Source organism: Macaca nemestrina, chromosome 17, assembly GCF_043159975.1.
Source record: "Macaca nemestrina isolate mMacNem1 chromosome 17, mMacNem.hap1, whole genome shotgun sequence".
NCBI lineage: Eukaryota > Metazoa > Chordata > Mammalia > Primates > Cercopithecidae > Macaca > Macaca nemestrina.
Window position 1 is genome coordinate 71892623 of NC_092141.1, and position 14564 is coordinate 71907186.

Here is a 14564-nt window from a genome sequence, read left to right on the forward strand (position 1 = left end):
AGAGTCTGGCGTTTTAATTGTCCTTGGTGACATTATTAAAGTTCATTAATTTTAAGAGGTCAAGAAATCAAAGGCATAAAAACAGTTTGAGATGGTATTCCCCTCCAGCTAGTTTTTGTTTTTGTTTTTGTTTTTGTTTTTGTTTTCCTGTTTTGGCTGTGAAGAGTAAAGCAACACACACCTCAAAGGTGAGCCAGGAGGAGAATCCCCCACCTCTGTCCCTATGGGAAGAAAAGTTGACTTATCCCTATTCCAGCTCCCTGAGTGGACAACTCCAAATCCTCGCCACCTGCTATGAAGTCACCTATCATGTCCTTGAACACATGTATATTGAGACATTTAGTTGTTTGATTTGTACTTGAAAGAATCAAGGTGAATAAGTGACATGAAATGAAACCAATTTGAACATATTTAATAGATTATCAAAAATCATTCTGAAATGCTAAGTGTAATCTTTGCCTTCAGTTTTCCAGTGGACATTAATGGCTAAATTCTGCCTCCAGTTACATAAACACATTTGATTAAAAAAAAAAAAAAAAAAAAAAGCTAGACAGCATGAAAATCCTTGAAGCAATAGAGCCAAATTCTGAGATGGCATATAATTATATACTAGTTACCAGATTCTGAAATAGCATGCAATACGCCAAATAGATGTTTATTTCCTCTTGTTTTCTCAAAAGGGTCCCACCCAACCACTGAAAGGAGTAGTATCAAAATAACTCAGGGTGAGTTCAGCCCTCATCTCTTGCTGCTAGCACACAGACCTGCAAAGGCACTGAGAATTTGGTGCACACCAACACTTAGCATATTGTAGGCTGTAGCAGGAATGGTTTACACAAGAGGTTTCTAAAGCCTTCAATTGGAGCCAGTTCATTAAAGGTGAGTCGAGTACAGGAAGGCACACATGCCATATGCATATGATTTGGGATTCATGTCTAGTTATTAGGTCTTACACTATTTGTACGCCCTGAAATGGGGAATCCCTGGTCACACTGGACCTGGAGTGAAAGCTGGGATTTCCATAGGAAGTAACTGGCCAAACTCACTGATGATCCAGAGTGCCAATATCCACCCGCCACAAAGTTACCATAGCGAATTATCTAAATACACATGGGCGGTCTATGGGCTGAGTTATTGAGAGGTCACTAACATCATGCAACTGATCCGTTTTTGTTTTTTTTTTAGACAGAGTCTTACTATGTCACTGAGGCTGGAGTGCAGTGGCATCATCTCGGCTCACCACAACCTCCGCCTCCTGAGTTCAGCTATTCTCCTGCCTCGGTCTCCTGAGTAGCTGAATTACAGGTGTGTACCACCACATCCAGCTAATTTTTGTATTTTTAGTAGAGACAGGGTTTCGCCATTTGGCCAGGCTGATCTCAAACTCCTGGCCTCAAATGATCCACCCGCCTCTGCCTCCCAAAGTGCTGGGATTACAGGCATGAGCCACTGTGCCTGGTCTACATCATGCACAGTGATTCTTAAACCACTACTTTAAATTCTTTCTGGAACAAGGCAAGGGGTAGATTAATAATATAACTAAAAAAAAAAAAAAAAATGCTGCTCCCTGCAAAGTAGTTACTGTGGGTTGCCATTTACTTACTTCAATGATATTTAGAACATCTTACAGACAACCATATTTATTTTTTGCAGACCTTGTGGTAAGTGGTTTTGAAAATGGTCAATGAGAGTGGATTTGACTTTTAGGAACAGTCACAAGTCAGCTGGCTCTAAGTCTGACAAGCTTAGTTAGTAACCAAGTTAGGCAACACGGGCTTTCATGAATGTCAAGGCAATTGGTTCAGCATTGAAGAGGGAGACTCAGCCCCTGCCCTTAAGAAGTCGTGGTCCAGGTTGAGAGGATGTCACACAGAAGACAATGTGCAGCCGGGTGTGGTGGCTCACGCCTATAATCCCAGCACTTTGAGAGGCCAAGGTGGGTGGATCACTTGAGCCCAGGAGTTTGATACTAGCCTGGCCAACACAGTGAGACCTCCGTGTCTCTATAAAAATACAAAACATTTAACTGGGTGGTGGCACATACTTGTGGTCCCAGCCACTCAGGAGGCTGGGGTGGGAGGAAAACTTGAGGCTGGGAGGTTGAGGCTGCAGTCAATCGTGATTGCACCACTGCACCCCGACCTGGGCAACAGAGCGAGACCACGTCTCAAAAAAAAGAGAGAGGAAAAAAAAGACAATTTGCAATGCAGTTTCATAAGCTCTGTGCAGGAAGCATGAAAAGAGCGCTGCAGTACTAGAGTGGTGGAAATATTCTAAAGCCAGGTGATAGTTATGGCTGCAAACTTGGTAAATTTACTAAAAGTAATTAAACTGTACACTTAAAACAGGTTGAATTTTATGATATATACATTTTTTTTTTTTTTAAAGATGGAGTTTCGCTCTTGTTGCCCAGGCTGGAGTACAGTGGGGCTATCACAGCTCACTGTAACCTCTGCCTCCCGGGCTTAAGCGATTCTCCTGCCTCAACCTCCTGAGTAGCTAGAATTACAGGTGTCTGCTACCATGCCCAGTTAATTTTTTGTATTTTTAGTAGACATGGGGTTTCACCTTGTTGGCGAGGCTGGTCTTGAACTCCTGACCTCGTGATCCACCCACCTCGGCCTCCCAAAGTTCTGGGATTACAGGCATGAGCCACTGTGTCCGGTTGATATATAAATTATAACACAATCAAGTGTTTTGTTTTTTTTTTTAAGATGAAGTCTCATTTTGTCACCAGGCTGGAGTGCAGTGGTGTGATCTCGGCCTACTGCAACCTCTGCCTCCTGGGTTCAAGTGCTTCTCCTGCCTCAGCCTCTTGAGTAGCTAGGAATACAGGCGCCTGCTACCACACTCAGGTAATTTTTTGTATTTTTAATAGAGACAGGGTTTCACCATGTTGGCCAGGCTGGTCTCAAACTCCTGACCTCGTGATCTGCCTGCCTCGGCCTCCCAAAGTGCTGGGATTATAGGCATCAGCCATCGCACCCGGCCAGTAAAGTTGCTTTTAAAAACGGCTACTATGTGTATGAGCACAGAGATTCCCTTTAGTTCTAAATTAAAACTATGATCCTCACCACCTTTGCCCAGGGGAGCAAAGTGAAGAAGGGGGAAGAAGTTGGCAAAGTGGTGAAGTGTAGGTTGGTCTTGCTTAGGTTCTGGGTCTTGAGCCTGCCTTTAAGAGAGGGAAAGCACAGAGGGGTATCCTATATTCCAATGGCATTGCCACATTTAGATTTTAGATAGGTTTCAAGGAAACAGTCTGACAGATGGCAGGACTGGAGGCTAGGAGGCCAGTTATAAGGATATTATAATGGTCTTGGACAGAAATCAGGGAGGTTGGAACCATGGGGTGGCAACAGTGTGAAAAGGAAGGCACAAGTGCGTGAGTTCTTAGGTACACTTGGCAGGACTTGGTAACTGGTGGGATGGGGATGAGGAGGGAGAGGAAGAGCCAGGGAAGGCTTAGATGATAGGAGGGGCAGCAGGGGGATGGACATGGGGGTACAACCATGGATATATTTGATTTCAGATGCCCGTGTGACATCTAGGTAGACATAGCCAACTAGCAAATACACATATGACTCTGATGCTCTGGGGAGACCCAGAATTACAAGTCTTAGTATAAAGTGGTGGTTGAACCATAGCAGAGAATGAGATGAGTCACAGTGACCTTGTGAACTAGAAAAAAATTGGGCTGAGAATGGAACCCTGGGGAAATTAACATTTGAGAGCCAGGGAGATGAAGAGTACATAGAAAAGAAAATGGAGAAGAAAGTGAGAGAAACAGGAAGAAAGTCAGGAGAGTGTGCCATCAGAGAGCCAAAGGAGACTGGGCACGGAGGCTCATGCCTATAAGCCCAGCACTTTGGGAGGCTGAGGCAGGAGCATCACCTGAGGCCAGGAGTTTGAGACCAGCCTGGGAAATACTAAAAAAAGAAAGAAAGAAAGAGAGAGAGAGAGAGAAAGAGAGAAAGAAAAGAAAGAAAGAAAAGAAAAGAAAAGAAAAGAAAAGAAAAGAAAAGAAAGCCAAAGAGTCATGTTCAAGAAGAAAGGAGTAATAACGTCAAAGGTAGATAAGACCGCAGAAAATAAAGACTGAGAAGGAGCCCGGTGAATTTGGTTACTGACATTAGCATAAGAGTTTCAGGAGAGGGGAGGGGAGGTGATGGTCAGGCTGCAGCAGGCCAGGGAATCCATGGAAGGAAGGGCAGGAAGCAGAGACTGAAATGGAGCTGGCTACTTGGGACATCTGGGATGAGGCAGGAAGGAGCCAGTGCTGCAGTTAGAGAAAGACATGACGTCTACAGAAAGCTTTGCTCTTTTGTTCTTAAGATGGGAGACACTTCAGCACGCTTGTGGACTGAGCTAACAAGAAAGGAAATGTCAAAGCTACCAAGGAGAGGCCTGTGGATGGCAGGGGCTGGAGAGCAGAGGGCCTCAAATCAGGATCTCAGGCTGGGTACCAGCAGTAAGAGGGTCACTTCCTCCTCCAAGATGTGGGGACTAGATGGTGTGTGGCTTGGAGTGAAGGGGAGGCGGCTGAGTGGGTTCTCACCTGCCGGCCTTGGGGTCTTCATTTTGTTTCATTTGAGTGTGTGAAACCGGGCAGGGAGTTCTTTGTTGAAACTATGGGGGTTGGAGGTTTGAAAAGAGTGAAAAGGTTTAAAATCGTGATGATAACAGAGGGAGCTGACGGACAAGTAAATGTGTTGACGTGAGTCATCCTTCATTCTTTTCTTTCCCTCACTCCGCCTCTCCATCTATCAGCAAGATGTCTGTTCTGCTTCCACTTCCTGGGCCAGGCCACTTCTCACCACCTCCACTCCTACCACCCTGGGCCAAGTCACCAGAATCTCTCTCCTGAATTTCTATCATAGCTTCCTTACAAGTTTTCCTGCTTTTTCTCTTGCCCCTTCTGGTCCTTTCCCCATACAGCAGCCAGAGTTACCCTTAATACAACATAAATCAGATCATACTATTCCACCGCTTAACCATCCAATAATTCTCACAGTGGTAAGAATAAAATTGGGTCAGGCGCAGTGGCTCATGCCTGTAATCCTAGCACTTTGGGAGGCCAAGGTGGGTCGATCACCTGAAGTCGGGAGTTTGAGACCAGCCTGACCAACATGGAGAAACCCTGTCTCTACTAAAAATACAAAATTAGCCGGGTGTGGTGGCACATGCCTGTAATCCCAGCTACTTGGGAGGCGGAGGAAGGAGAATTGCTTGAACCTGGGAGGCAGAGGTTGCAGTGAGCCAAGATCCCGCCACTGCACTCCAGCCTGGGCAACAAGAGCAAAACTCTGTTCAAAAAAAACAAAAAACAAAAAAAACACACAAAAGGAATAAAATCTAAATGCCAAGCTATGCTCAGTGAGATGCAGTGTGACGCTTCTGCACTTTCCCTGGGTTCATGTGTTCTAGCCCCTCTGGCTGCCTTTGGCTTCCTCCAGGCTGGTTCCTGCCTCAGGGCCTTTGCACTGACTGTCCTTCCACTTGGGAAGCTCTGGTGGGATCTTTCCCATAATTCACCTCAACAGTCAAGGGTCATTTCCTCAAAGAGACCTCCCCTGCTTCTAACGGAGCACCGCCTCCAACCCCTTAACCTGTTCTATTTTCCTCACTGTATTTATCGATAATTGAAACTACCTTACACATGTCTACTTGTGTAAGCCCTTTCCCCTCTTACTCCTAGAATAAGAACTCCGGGAGAACAGAGGCTTTGTTCAGCACATCGTAGGCACCGAATAGATATTGGATGAATGAATGAATGAAAAGGCAGTGTTGAAAGTCCAGTGGAGATTAGAAAATAAAACGGCAATGGCTCAAAGCCACACCATTGTGTGATTTTCTTCAAGGGGACCATAAAACTATAAGATTGATTTTTTCTTATGTGCATGTTCTGGAGACAATTTCAAACAGGAGCCGGGTGGCAGAGGCATCTCTGTGAGAAGTAGTTAGACTCCCAGGGCGACCAGTGTGGATGTTTATGTTCTTATTTATTTTGCAGAAATGCCCTTGATTTTCTAGTCTTCTTATACGTGGGTTGGCACGTTGTGGGAGGAAACTGCTGACTCCATTTCCAGCCCCAAAGCTAAGCCGTATCATACAGGTGAAATCAGGTTACTGAGATAGGTCTGGTTTCCTTGGTGACCTGGGAGCTTTAGTTATATTTGAAATTGCTAAGAAGGGGAAAAAACTGATAACAGCAGTTCTGTGTTTTCCTCAGGGAAGAAGCGCTTTTCAATTCTCAGCCCAGGCTGAGAACATGCCTTCTTGATTGGCAAGGGCTGAGGTCCCACCTCCGGCGGGATGACTGACACTTTCTACCTGCTCTCAGGATCCCACAACCCAGTCTGGCAAGTTTATCCTATGCCAGCTCTGGCTGACTGCAACCTCAGGATTCCTCAGGCTCCCTGTGTGTTTTGGTGTTGCATGTAAACACTGTAACTAGGGGGACCGGCAGTTAGCTCACTGTAAAATGTGCAAACCACCTTTCTTCCGGTGGAGATGACAACAGAAGGCGGTGTTATTTTACAAACGGTAGGGCGAACCAGTTAACTCTTTCATCTTTTCCCTCCTTCTCAGTTGGTTTGTCAAATTTAAGCCCTAATGCCACTGGTCGACAAGGGCTCCATGCCGAACACTGAGGGAAGTACTTTTAGAGTGTTGATTTCATTTCATTTTCATGATAATACTAGAAGTGGATACGACCATTATCCTTGTTTGTGTTTGTTTGTTTTTGAGACGGGGTCTCGCTCAGTCACCCAGGCTAAAGTGCAGTGGCGTGATCGATCTCGGTTCACTGCAACCTCTGCCTCCCGGGTTCAAGTGATTCTCCTGCCTCAGCCTCCCGAGTGGTTGGGACTACAGTGCCACCACGCCTGGCTAATTTTTTGTATTTTCGGTAGAGACAGGGTTTCACTGTGTTAGCCAGGATGGTCTCAATCTCCTGACCTCATGATCCACCCGCCTCGGCCTCCCAAAGTGCTGGGATTACAGGCGTGAGCCACCGCGCCTGGCTATCCCTGTTTTTTTTTTTTTTTTTTTTTTTTCACAGACGAGGAAATAGAGAGGTGAAGTGGCTTTTGCTAGTCACATACCTAATCGGTGGGTTTGGGATTTTAGAAAACTTTTACTGCTTATCATATGTTGACGCTGTATTCTGAATTCTCTGTAAATACTGGAAGAGAAGGCAGAAGACCATTCTTGCTTTCTGCAATTACCTGATACTCAGAGTCCACCTTATGCTGCATGTCCCGCAGATACTGAACATCGCTGAAGAACTTCTGCCTGTCCCTTGCGTCATGCAACATGATTCCTAATCCCCGACCTGCACAGAAAAGATAAACAAATGTGCTGTGATAGAGTCCTTTGTCGTGATGCCGCATTTGGATTTATTTTCATCGAATTGCTTTTATTTGTGTATTCATCTAATGTCCCTTGTTTGAAAGGCACAGATGCTCCTTTCAAGCTGAGGGCACTTCTTGTGTCGGTGCTGATGCCCTGACAGTCCTCCTGTCCCAGGCATAAATAATGCAGCCACCTTCGTCAGGCACTTCAGAGATCCTGTCCTGGTTACTCAGAGCGAGTTAGATTGACAGACACCTGAATCAGTTCTAGAGCATGACAAAAAGGAAAACCTGAGAACCCAGCTAAATGAGCAGTGACCAAAGTTACAGGCCTCTCGTTGCTTAAATCCATTTAAGCAACAGTGATTGCACCCTTATTCTCATCCAGGCACTGTGCTGGGCACTGGAGTAGAGCAACCAGCAAGGCAGACACGACCCTCACCATTGCTTTTTTTTTTTTTTTTTTTTGAGACAGAGTTTTGCGTTTGTTGCTCAGGCCAATGGCCAATCTCAGCTCACTGCAACCTCTGCCTCCCGGGTTGAAGCGATTCTCTTGCCTCAGCCTCCTTAGTAGCTGGGATTACAGGCACCCGCCACCATGCCTGGCTAATTTTTGTATTTTTAGTAGAGACGGGGTTTCGTCATGTTGGCGGGGCTGGTCTCGAGTTCCTGACCTCAGGCGATTCACTTGCCTCAGCCTCCTGAAGTACTGGGATTACAGGTGTGAGCCACTATGCCCGACCTGTGTTGCTTGTTATCCGGGGTATGAGACTGACTTTGAGCAAGTGAATCCTAATGGTGATAGGGGCTCTGGAGCAGAACTATGGGGCTCTTTGAGAGCGGTGTTATGGGAAGGCATAACCTGGTCTGGAGGGGTCAGGTAAGGTTTTCCTTAGGCAACGACACTGGGTTTGACAGAGTGAGCTAGCTGAGAAGTAGAACAGAGAGGACAGCAGGTGCAGAGGCTTCAGGCATGAAGAGGCAGGTGCAGATGAGGAAGACGGGAGGGGAGCAGTGCAGCTGGAGCAGAGATGAGGCGGGAACAGCCCCGGAAGGGCTGCAGGGGAGGCAGGGACCAGCTCCTATGGGGCCTTGAACGTCATGATTCAAAGAGTCATAAAAAACTACCGAAAAGTTCCAATCTGAGGAGTAAATGATTAGATTTGTGTTTTTTATTTTATTTTATTTATTTATTTATTTTGAGACGGAGTCTTGCTCTGTCGCCCAGGCTGGAGTGCAGTGGCGCAATCTTGGCTCACTGCAAGCTCCGCCTCCCAGGTTCACGCTATTCTTCTGCCTCAGCCTCCTGAGTAGTTGGGACTGGCTAATTTTTTGTATTTTTAGTAGAGACGGGGTTTCACCATGTTAGCCAGGATGGTCTCGATCTCCCGACCTCGTGATCTGCCCGCCTCGGCCTCCCAAAGTGCTGGGATTACAGGCATGAGCCACGGCGCCTGGTCTTGTGTTTTTATTTATTTGTTAATTCTTTTTCTTAGAGATAGGACCTTGCTCTGCCATCCAGGCTGGAGTGTAGTGGTGTGATCATAACTCACTGGGTGTAGTGGCTCACGTCTCCCAAGGTGATCACCACTTGAGCCGGGAAGTTTGAAACCAGCCTTGGCAATATAGCAAGCCCGTTTCTATTAAAAACAAAATTGAAAATTAGCCAGGTATTGTGATGCATGCCTGGAGTCCTACCCACTCAGGAGGCTGAGGTGTGAGGATCGCTTGAGCCCAGGAGTTAGAGGCTGCAATGAGCCATGGTCATGCCACTGCACTCTAACCCGGGCAACGGAGCAAGACCCTGTCTGTATTTAAAAAAAAAAAAAAAAAAAAAAGATTTGTATTTTAAAAAGATCCCTCCAGTTGCAGTATGAGAATGGATGGGGTGCGGGGGATGGTGGTAGAGTAAAAAACGTAAGTGAGAATATTTCATAGTAATCTAGATGTAATAAGATGAAAACCAGCATTGGGTAGCAACAGTGGAGAGAAAAAGGAGGAGGAGGAGGAGAATGGGGAGGGAGAGGGGATCATAGCTACTCTTTTTTTCTGAGACGGAGTCTTGCTCTGTCACCCAGGCTGGAGTGCAGTGGGGCTATGTCGGCTCACTGCAACCTTCACCTCCCAGGTTCCAGCAATTCTCCTGCTTCAGCCTCCCAAGTAGCTGGGATTACAGGCACGTGCACCATGCCCGGCTAGTTTTTTATTATTAGTAGAGATGGGGTTTCACCATATTGGCCATCTTGAACTCCTGACCTCAGTTGATCCACCTGCCTCAGCCTCCTAAAGCGCTGGGACTACAGGTGTGAGCCACTGGGCTGGGCCCATAGTTACTCTTTACTGAGCCTCTGGAAGGGATAGGCCTTGTTCTAAGCAGTCATATCAATTAACTCATTCAATCTTCTCAACAACGCTGTGAGGCCGGAGCTAGATCTCTATTTTGCAGGTGAGGAAACTGAGGGCCAAAGGGGTTAAGTAACTTGCCTAAAGTTACAGAGCTAGTGAGTGGGAGAGTTGGGATGTGAACCCAGAGAGTCGTGCTCCAGTGCCCACACTCTTACCTAAGGGATTCAAGGGACGCTCAGGAGAGAAAGTCATCAAGGCTTGCGATTATATGAATGGACCAGGGGTGGAAGTCTCAGGGATGCCCAGGTTACCGGCTTGAGCAGCCAGTTGGTTGGTGCCAGCATTCCCTTCAGAAAACACAGGAGGAGCTGCTTTGTGAGGAAACAGCATGGCGTGACAAGTGTCTCGGGTGCGGCAAATGGAGATGTCAAGTGCACTGTCAGACACAGGGCTCTAGAGCTGACCAGAGAGGTACAGATTTGGGCATTGCTGGGATTCTGTGATAACTGAAGTTGAAGGAAGAATGGGAATGAAAAGAGAAAGAGGACACAGGACAAAACCGTGAAGAACACTAATATTTAGAGAACAAGCCGCTGAAGAGAAACTCTGCAAAAAAAAAAAAAAAAGCCAGAGAGGCAGGAAGAAACCAGGTGGGTGCCGTTTCAGAGATGCTGAGGAGGTTTCAAAAAGGAGGCTATTAATAACCTTGGTGAGAGCATTCAGTGGAGTGACGGGGCTGGGAGGGCTGCAGAAGGTTGCGTAAATGGGAGGTAAAGGCGTGGAGATCATGCTTTCAAGAAGTTTAGCTTTGACTGGCATGGCCCAAATTTATGGCCAAGATAGCGAAGCTCACAAAGGGATAAAATGGCACTGTTAATAAAGACCCCTTATCTATGGGGTCATCGAAGTCCCTACACTATTCCTGCTTGTTGTCTACTGAAGCTCTTTCATTTATATCTACACACACACATATACATATTTTTTACAACTGCTGTGTGACAAGGGCCGCTAGGCTCTGGGGAAACATCAGGATGGGACAGGCAACATCTCTACCTTCAGGTGTATATGTTCTGTGGCTTTCCCTCCCTCCTCCTGTTTATTCAGTTGTGTAGATATTGGCAGAGTCAGGCTGCCCCTGACTCATGGTGACCCAGCGTCTGGTCTGGTAGTTATGAAATCTCACATGGTTTATCGTCTGGCCCTGAACAATGGGGAAAACTTGTGCTGGTCTCTTGGGGGCTGTTTTCTCTGGAGTATGGAAAGTTGGTCTTTGACAGTCAGAATCTGAAACTACAATGTGTATTTCCAGTCTACGCACAGAACCTACATTTTGTCTCTGAGCATTTTAATAATCACATGGGATTATGTTTTAAAAGATCACTTTTAGCTTTTCATCTGAATGTGTACCTGCATAAAATGAAGTTACCTTTCCACTCTTTTCAGAAAACGATGGTGTTAAAACAGGCAGAAGGATAAGCTCCTGCTGCTACTGTGGGAAAGAGAAGCCTGTCAGAATCTTAATCAGGCAGAGACCATAAGGACTCATAATAAAAATATGTTAATGGTCACTAAAGGGGAGCATCCCAGAGTCCACTCGGATGATACATTTTCGTTGCCAAAGTTAATATAGAAAGCCAGTTAATCTATCACGGCTTTAGAGTAGGGTTTAATTTAAGGAGGCTTCTAAGTCAAGAGGCATGAAATAACTTTGTCTAAATAGGTAGGAAGTAGCACCCTTTGAATTATTTGCTAAGTTACCTCTGACTTCACAATCACCTACCAAATAAAGGACTTAAAAATGCTTGTAATCCCAGCACTTACGGAGGCCGAGGTGGGTGGATCACTTGAGGTCAGGAGTTCAAGATCGGCCTGGCCAACATGGCAAAACCCCACCTCTACTAAAAATACAAAAATTAGCTGGGCATGGTGGTGTGCTCCTGCAGTCCTAGCTACTTGGGAGGTTGAGACAGGAGAATCACTTGAACCTGGAAGGTGGAGGTTGCAGTGAGCCAAGATGGCACCACTGCACTCCAGCCTGGGTGACAGAGGGACACTCCATCCCCCCCAAAATAAATAATAATAATAATAATAAAGTAATAAAAATAAAGTTGCCTACAAAAGTCTCTTTTCCTTCCCCAAAACTCTCTATTACATTGTATTTTACAATATTTAGAAACATCGTGGTGCCACATGTAATTTTTTATTTAAATACATCAAGTCTTTATGAGATTAAACGAATATTACAGGAACAAAGAAAACAGGGTATTAGTGTTAAGACCAAGAAGATGGTGGGTTACGTTGGTTTAAGCAAACATTCTCCGTGTTCGCTTGAACTTCATACCGCACTCAGTCAGTCTGAAAAACTGACCAGGATGAACAAGAAACAGAAATAACAGTATGGAAATAAAACTACATGAGATAATGCTTAATTCACGGATCTCAGCTTTGTAGGCCTACTCAACCAGATGGCCACTTGAAGCCAAGAATTTTTTCCCAGCAAACACAGAGGGTTGGGGTGGGCGTGATAATAAAATGTGAGCAAGGCGCATGTTTCTAAAATAGCCCTCTGTATTCTCTTCTATCGCTCACCTTTGAACTGCTTCTTAATTTAAAATCCACTCATGGTCATGCACGCTTCTGTTTTAAGTCTTTCTGGTGATAATGTCTTGTGCCAAATCTGTGCTTTAGAAATCAACATAAGAAGCCATATTAAGTAGGGAGAGAGAAAGGAGGAGGGAGTTGGAGGCAGGTGGAGAAGGAAAGAGGGGGTCCTGCCTTGCTGAAAGCAAGAGCGAGTAATTCTTCTTGGCCTCAAAATTCTACATATCTGTGAAATTTTAATGGGGAATATTCTAAGAACTTTGTGACATACACATTCCTCTCTGGTGTAACTTTCCAATGAATTCCAACCAAGTTTTCCTGACTGAAGGGAACAGAATCTGAATGCAGAATGTTTTTCAGTGCTCTAAAAAGTCATGCATACATACCATCCTTCTGTTTTATGACCACATTTGTCAAAAGAACCGATTTGAAGGAGACTCTTCTTTTTTTTTTTTTTGAGACGGAGTCTCACGCTGTTGCCCAGGCTGGAGTGCAGTGGCCTCCTGGGTTCACGCCATTCTCCTGCCTCAGCCTCCTGAGTAGCTAGGACTAGAGGCGCCCACCACCGCGCCCGGCTAATTTTTTGTATTTTTAGTAGAGACGGGGTTTCACTTTGGTCTCGATCTCCTGACCTTGTGATCCGCCCGCCTCGGCCTCCCAAAGTGCTGGGATTACAGGCTTGAGCCACCGCGCCCGGCGAGACTCTTCTTAATAACAATCAAAATCTTATTGGTTTCTTACTATGTTCTCATAAAAGAAAGACATCACTACAGTTAATATTCTGTTAAGCAATAAAGGAAAATGTAAATAATTTAACCTCCTTCTTAGACGGAAGGTTGCTTTGAAACAAAATCTAAATGGCTATTGTCAATACCTGACAACCAGGCTCAAAAATTACTCCCTTTCCACAATTAGGTGATTGGAGAAGGATTTCAGGAGACCTTATTCAACCTTTCTCCCAACTGATTAATTTGTAATGTCCAACATTATAGGATTTAAATCTTAGCTTTTAAAAAAACTTAGCATTTTGAAATCTTAGCTTATAAACATGTCTTGAGTATAAGCAACAAAGTTTACGGTTTGGGCCCAATTTACGAAGACTGTGACTGCAGAGAAAAAGGGGGAATTGGTTGGGAAAGGTAAGGAGATCTTTCAACTCTTCCAGCCAGTTTGGCTTAAGAGTTGGGGCGGGGCAGAGGCGGGGGAACAGACTTGTTTTTGGCGGTGATTCCTCATTTTGCTGTGAAACTAGGAAAGACAGGCGGTCACATTTCGACCATCAAGCCCAGAAGAGAGGAGAAACTCGAGCAATCGGGAAACTTTGGGGGAGGAAATGTCACAGGTTTGACAAGCAATTCAGTGCCATCATTAATAACAATATCCAGCCAGGGAAACATAACGAGACCCCTTCTTTACAAATAATTTAAAACATTAGCCAGACATGGTGGTGACCTGTGGTCCCAGGTACCACCGGGAGGCTGAGGCGGGAGGATCGCTTGAGCCTGGGAGGTCGAGGCTGTAGTGAGCCGTGACTGCACCGCTACACTCCAGCCTGGGAGACACAGCGAGAATCCTCAAAAACAAACAAAACCAGTATCAACCATTGCGCACTCAGAAGCCTAAGGGGCCATGGTCTGCGTATACCTTTTCTGACCAGTGGCGTCTGCAGGAAGAAAGGTGGGTGCGGGCGGCTGCCAGTGAACAAAGGGTCACGGTCTCCCCCAAACCTGCCCCTTTGAGACAGAAAAAAGCTGGGGCTGGGGTCAGCCAGGGAGAGGGGACGGCCAGGCCACCGGATGTCAGGCCCGGTTTCCCTCCAGAATCTTGGAAGACGAAAGGGAAGGTTGTCTCCCATCCTGGCAGGACGGAGAGGAGCGGCGGGGGCGAGTGGGCCGTTACCTGGGGGTCTGCCCTTCCTCCCCTGCCGGGGCTAAAGGGGTCGAGGCGCAGGGTGGGCGGGCCGGTCCACGGCGCAGGAGCTGCCCATTAATTGCGCGGGGACTGGCCTAAGCGCCTCTTCCTCCTCCTCCTCTCGCTTCTTCGCTCCCTAAACCTGCCCCTCTTCCTCCTGCTTCCCCGAGGCTGCTTTCCGCGGCGCCGACCAGCCTTGCCTGGGGCGGGGGCGGTGGGGGCGGCTACCGGGCGTCCTCTGGTTTCCCTAGCGACCGCGCCTCCCCGCCCCCACCCTCCGCCCCCGCGCGACCAGGTGCCGCCGCCAAGAGCGCGGGGCGGGGCGGGGCGGGGCTGTGGCCCCTGCGTCCCAAG

General features: G+C 46.5%; 1 protein-coding gene across 12 annotated transcripts in view; it reads right to left on the bottom strand.

Annotated features, from left to right (window-relative positions):
• MARCHF10 (membrane associated ring-CH-type finger 10) overlaps positions 1–14529 on the bottom strand; it is a 113017-nt gene extending 98488 nt beyond the window's left edge. For 3 of the 12 annotated variants that reach the window (XM_071083393.1, XM_071083391.1, XM_071083396.1), the window contains exons 1-3: positions 14199–14528; positions 12288–12390; positions 7227–7333 (exon numbers count right to left, since the gene is read on the bottom strand). In XM_071083393.1, the coding sequence (XP_070939494.1) occupies positions 7227–7316 (90 nt within the window). In that variant the 5' untranslated portion in view covers positions 7317–7333; positions 12288–12390; positions 14199–14528. Of the gene's footprint in view, positions 1–7226; positions 7334–8905; positions 8993–11105; positions 11188–12287; positions 12391–14198 lie in introns of all 12 variants that reach the window. The other 9 variants (XM_071083395.1, XM_071083394.1, XM_011743623.3 and 6 more) reach the window with 7 other exon arrangements.
• Positions 14530–14564: the final 35 nt, after the last annotated feature.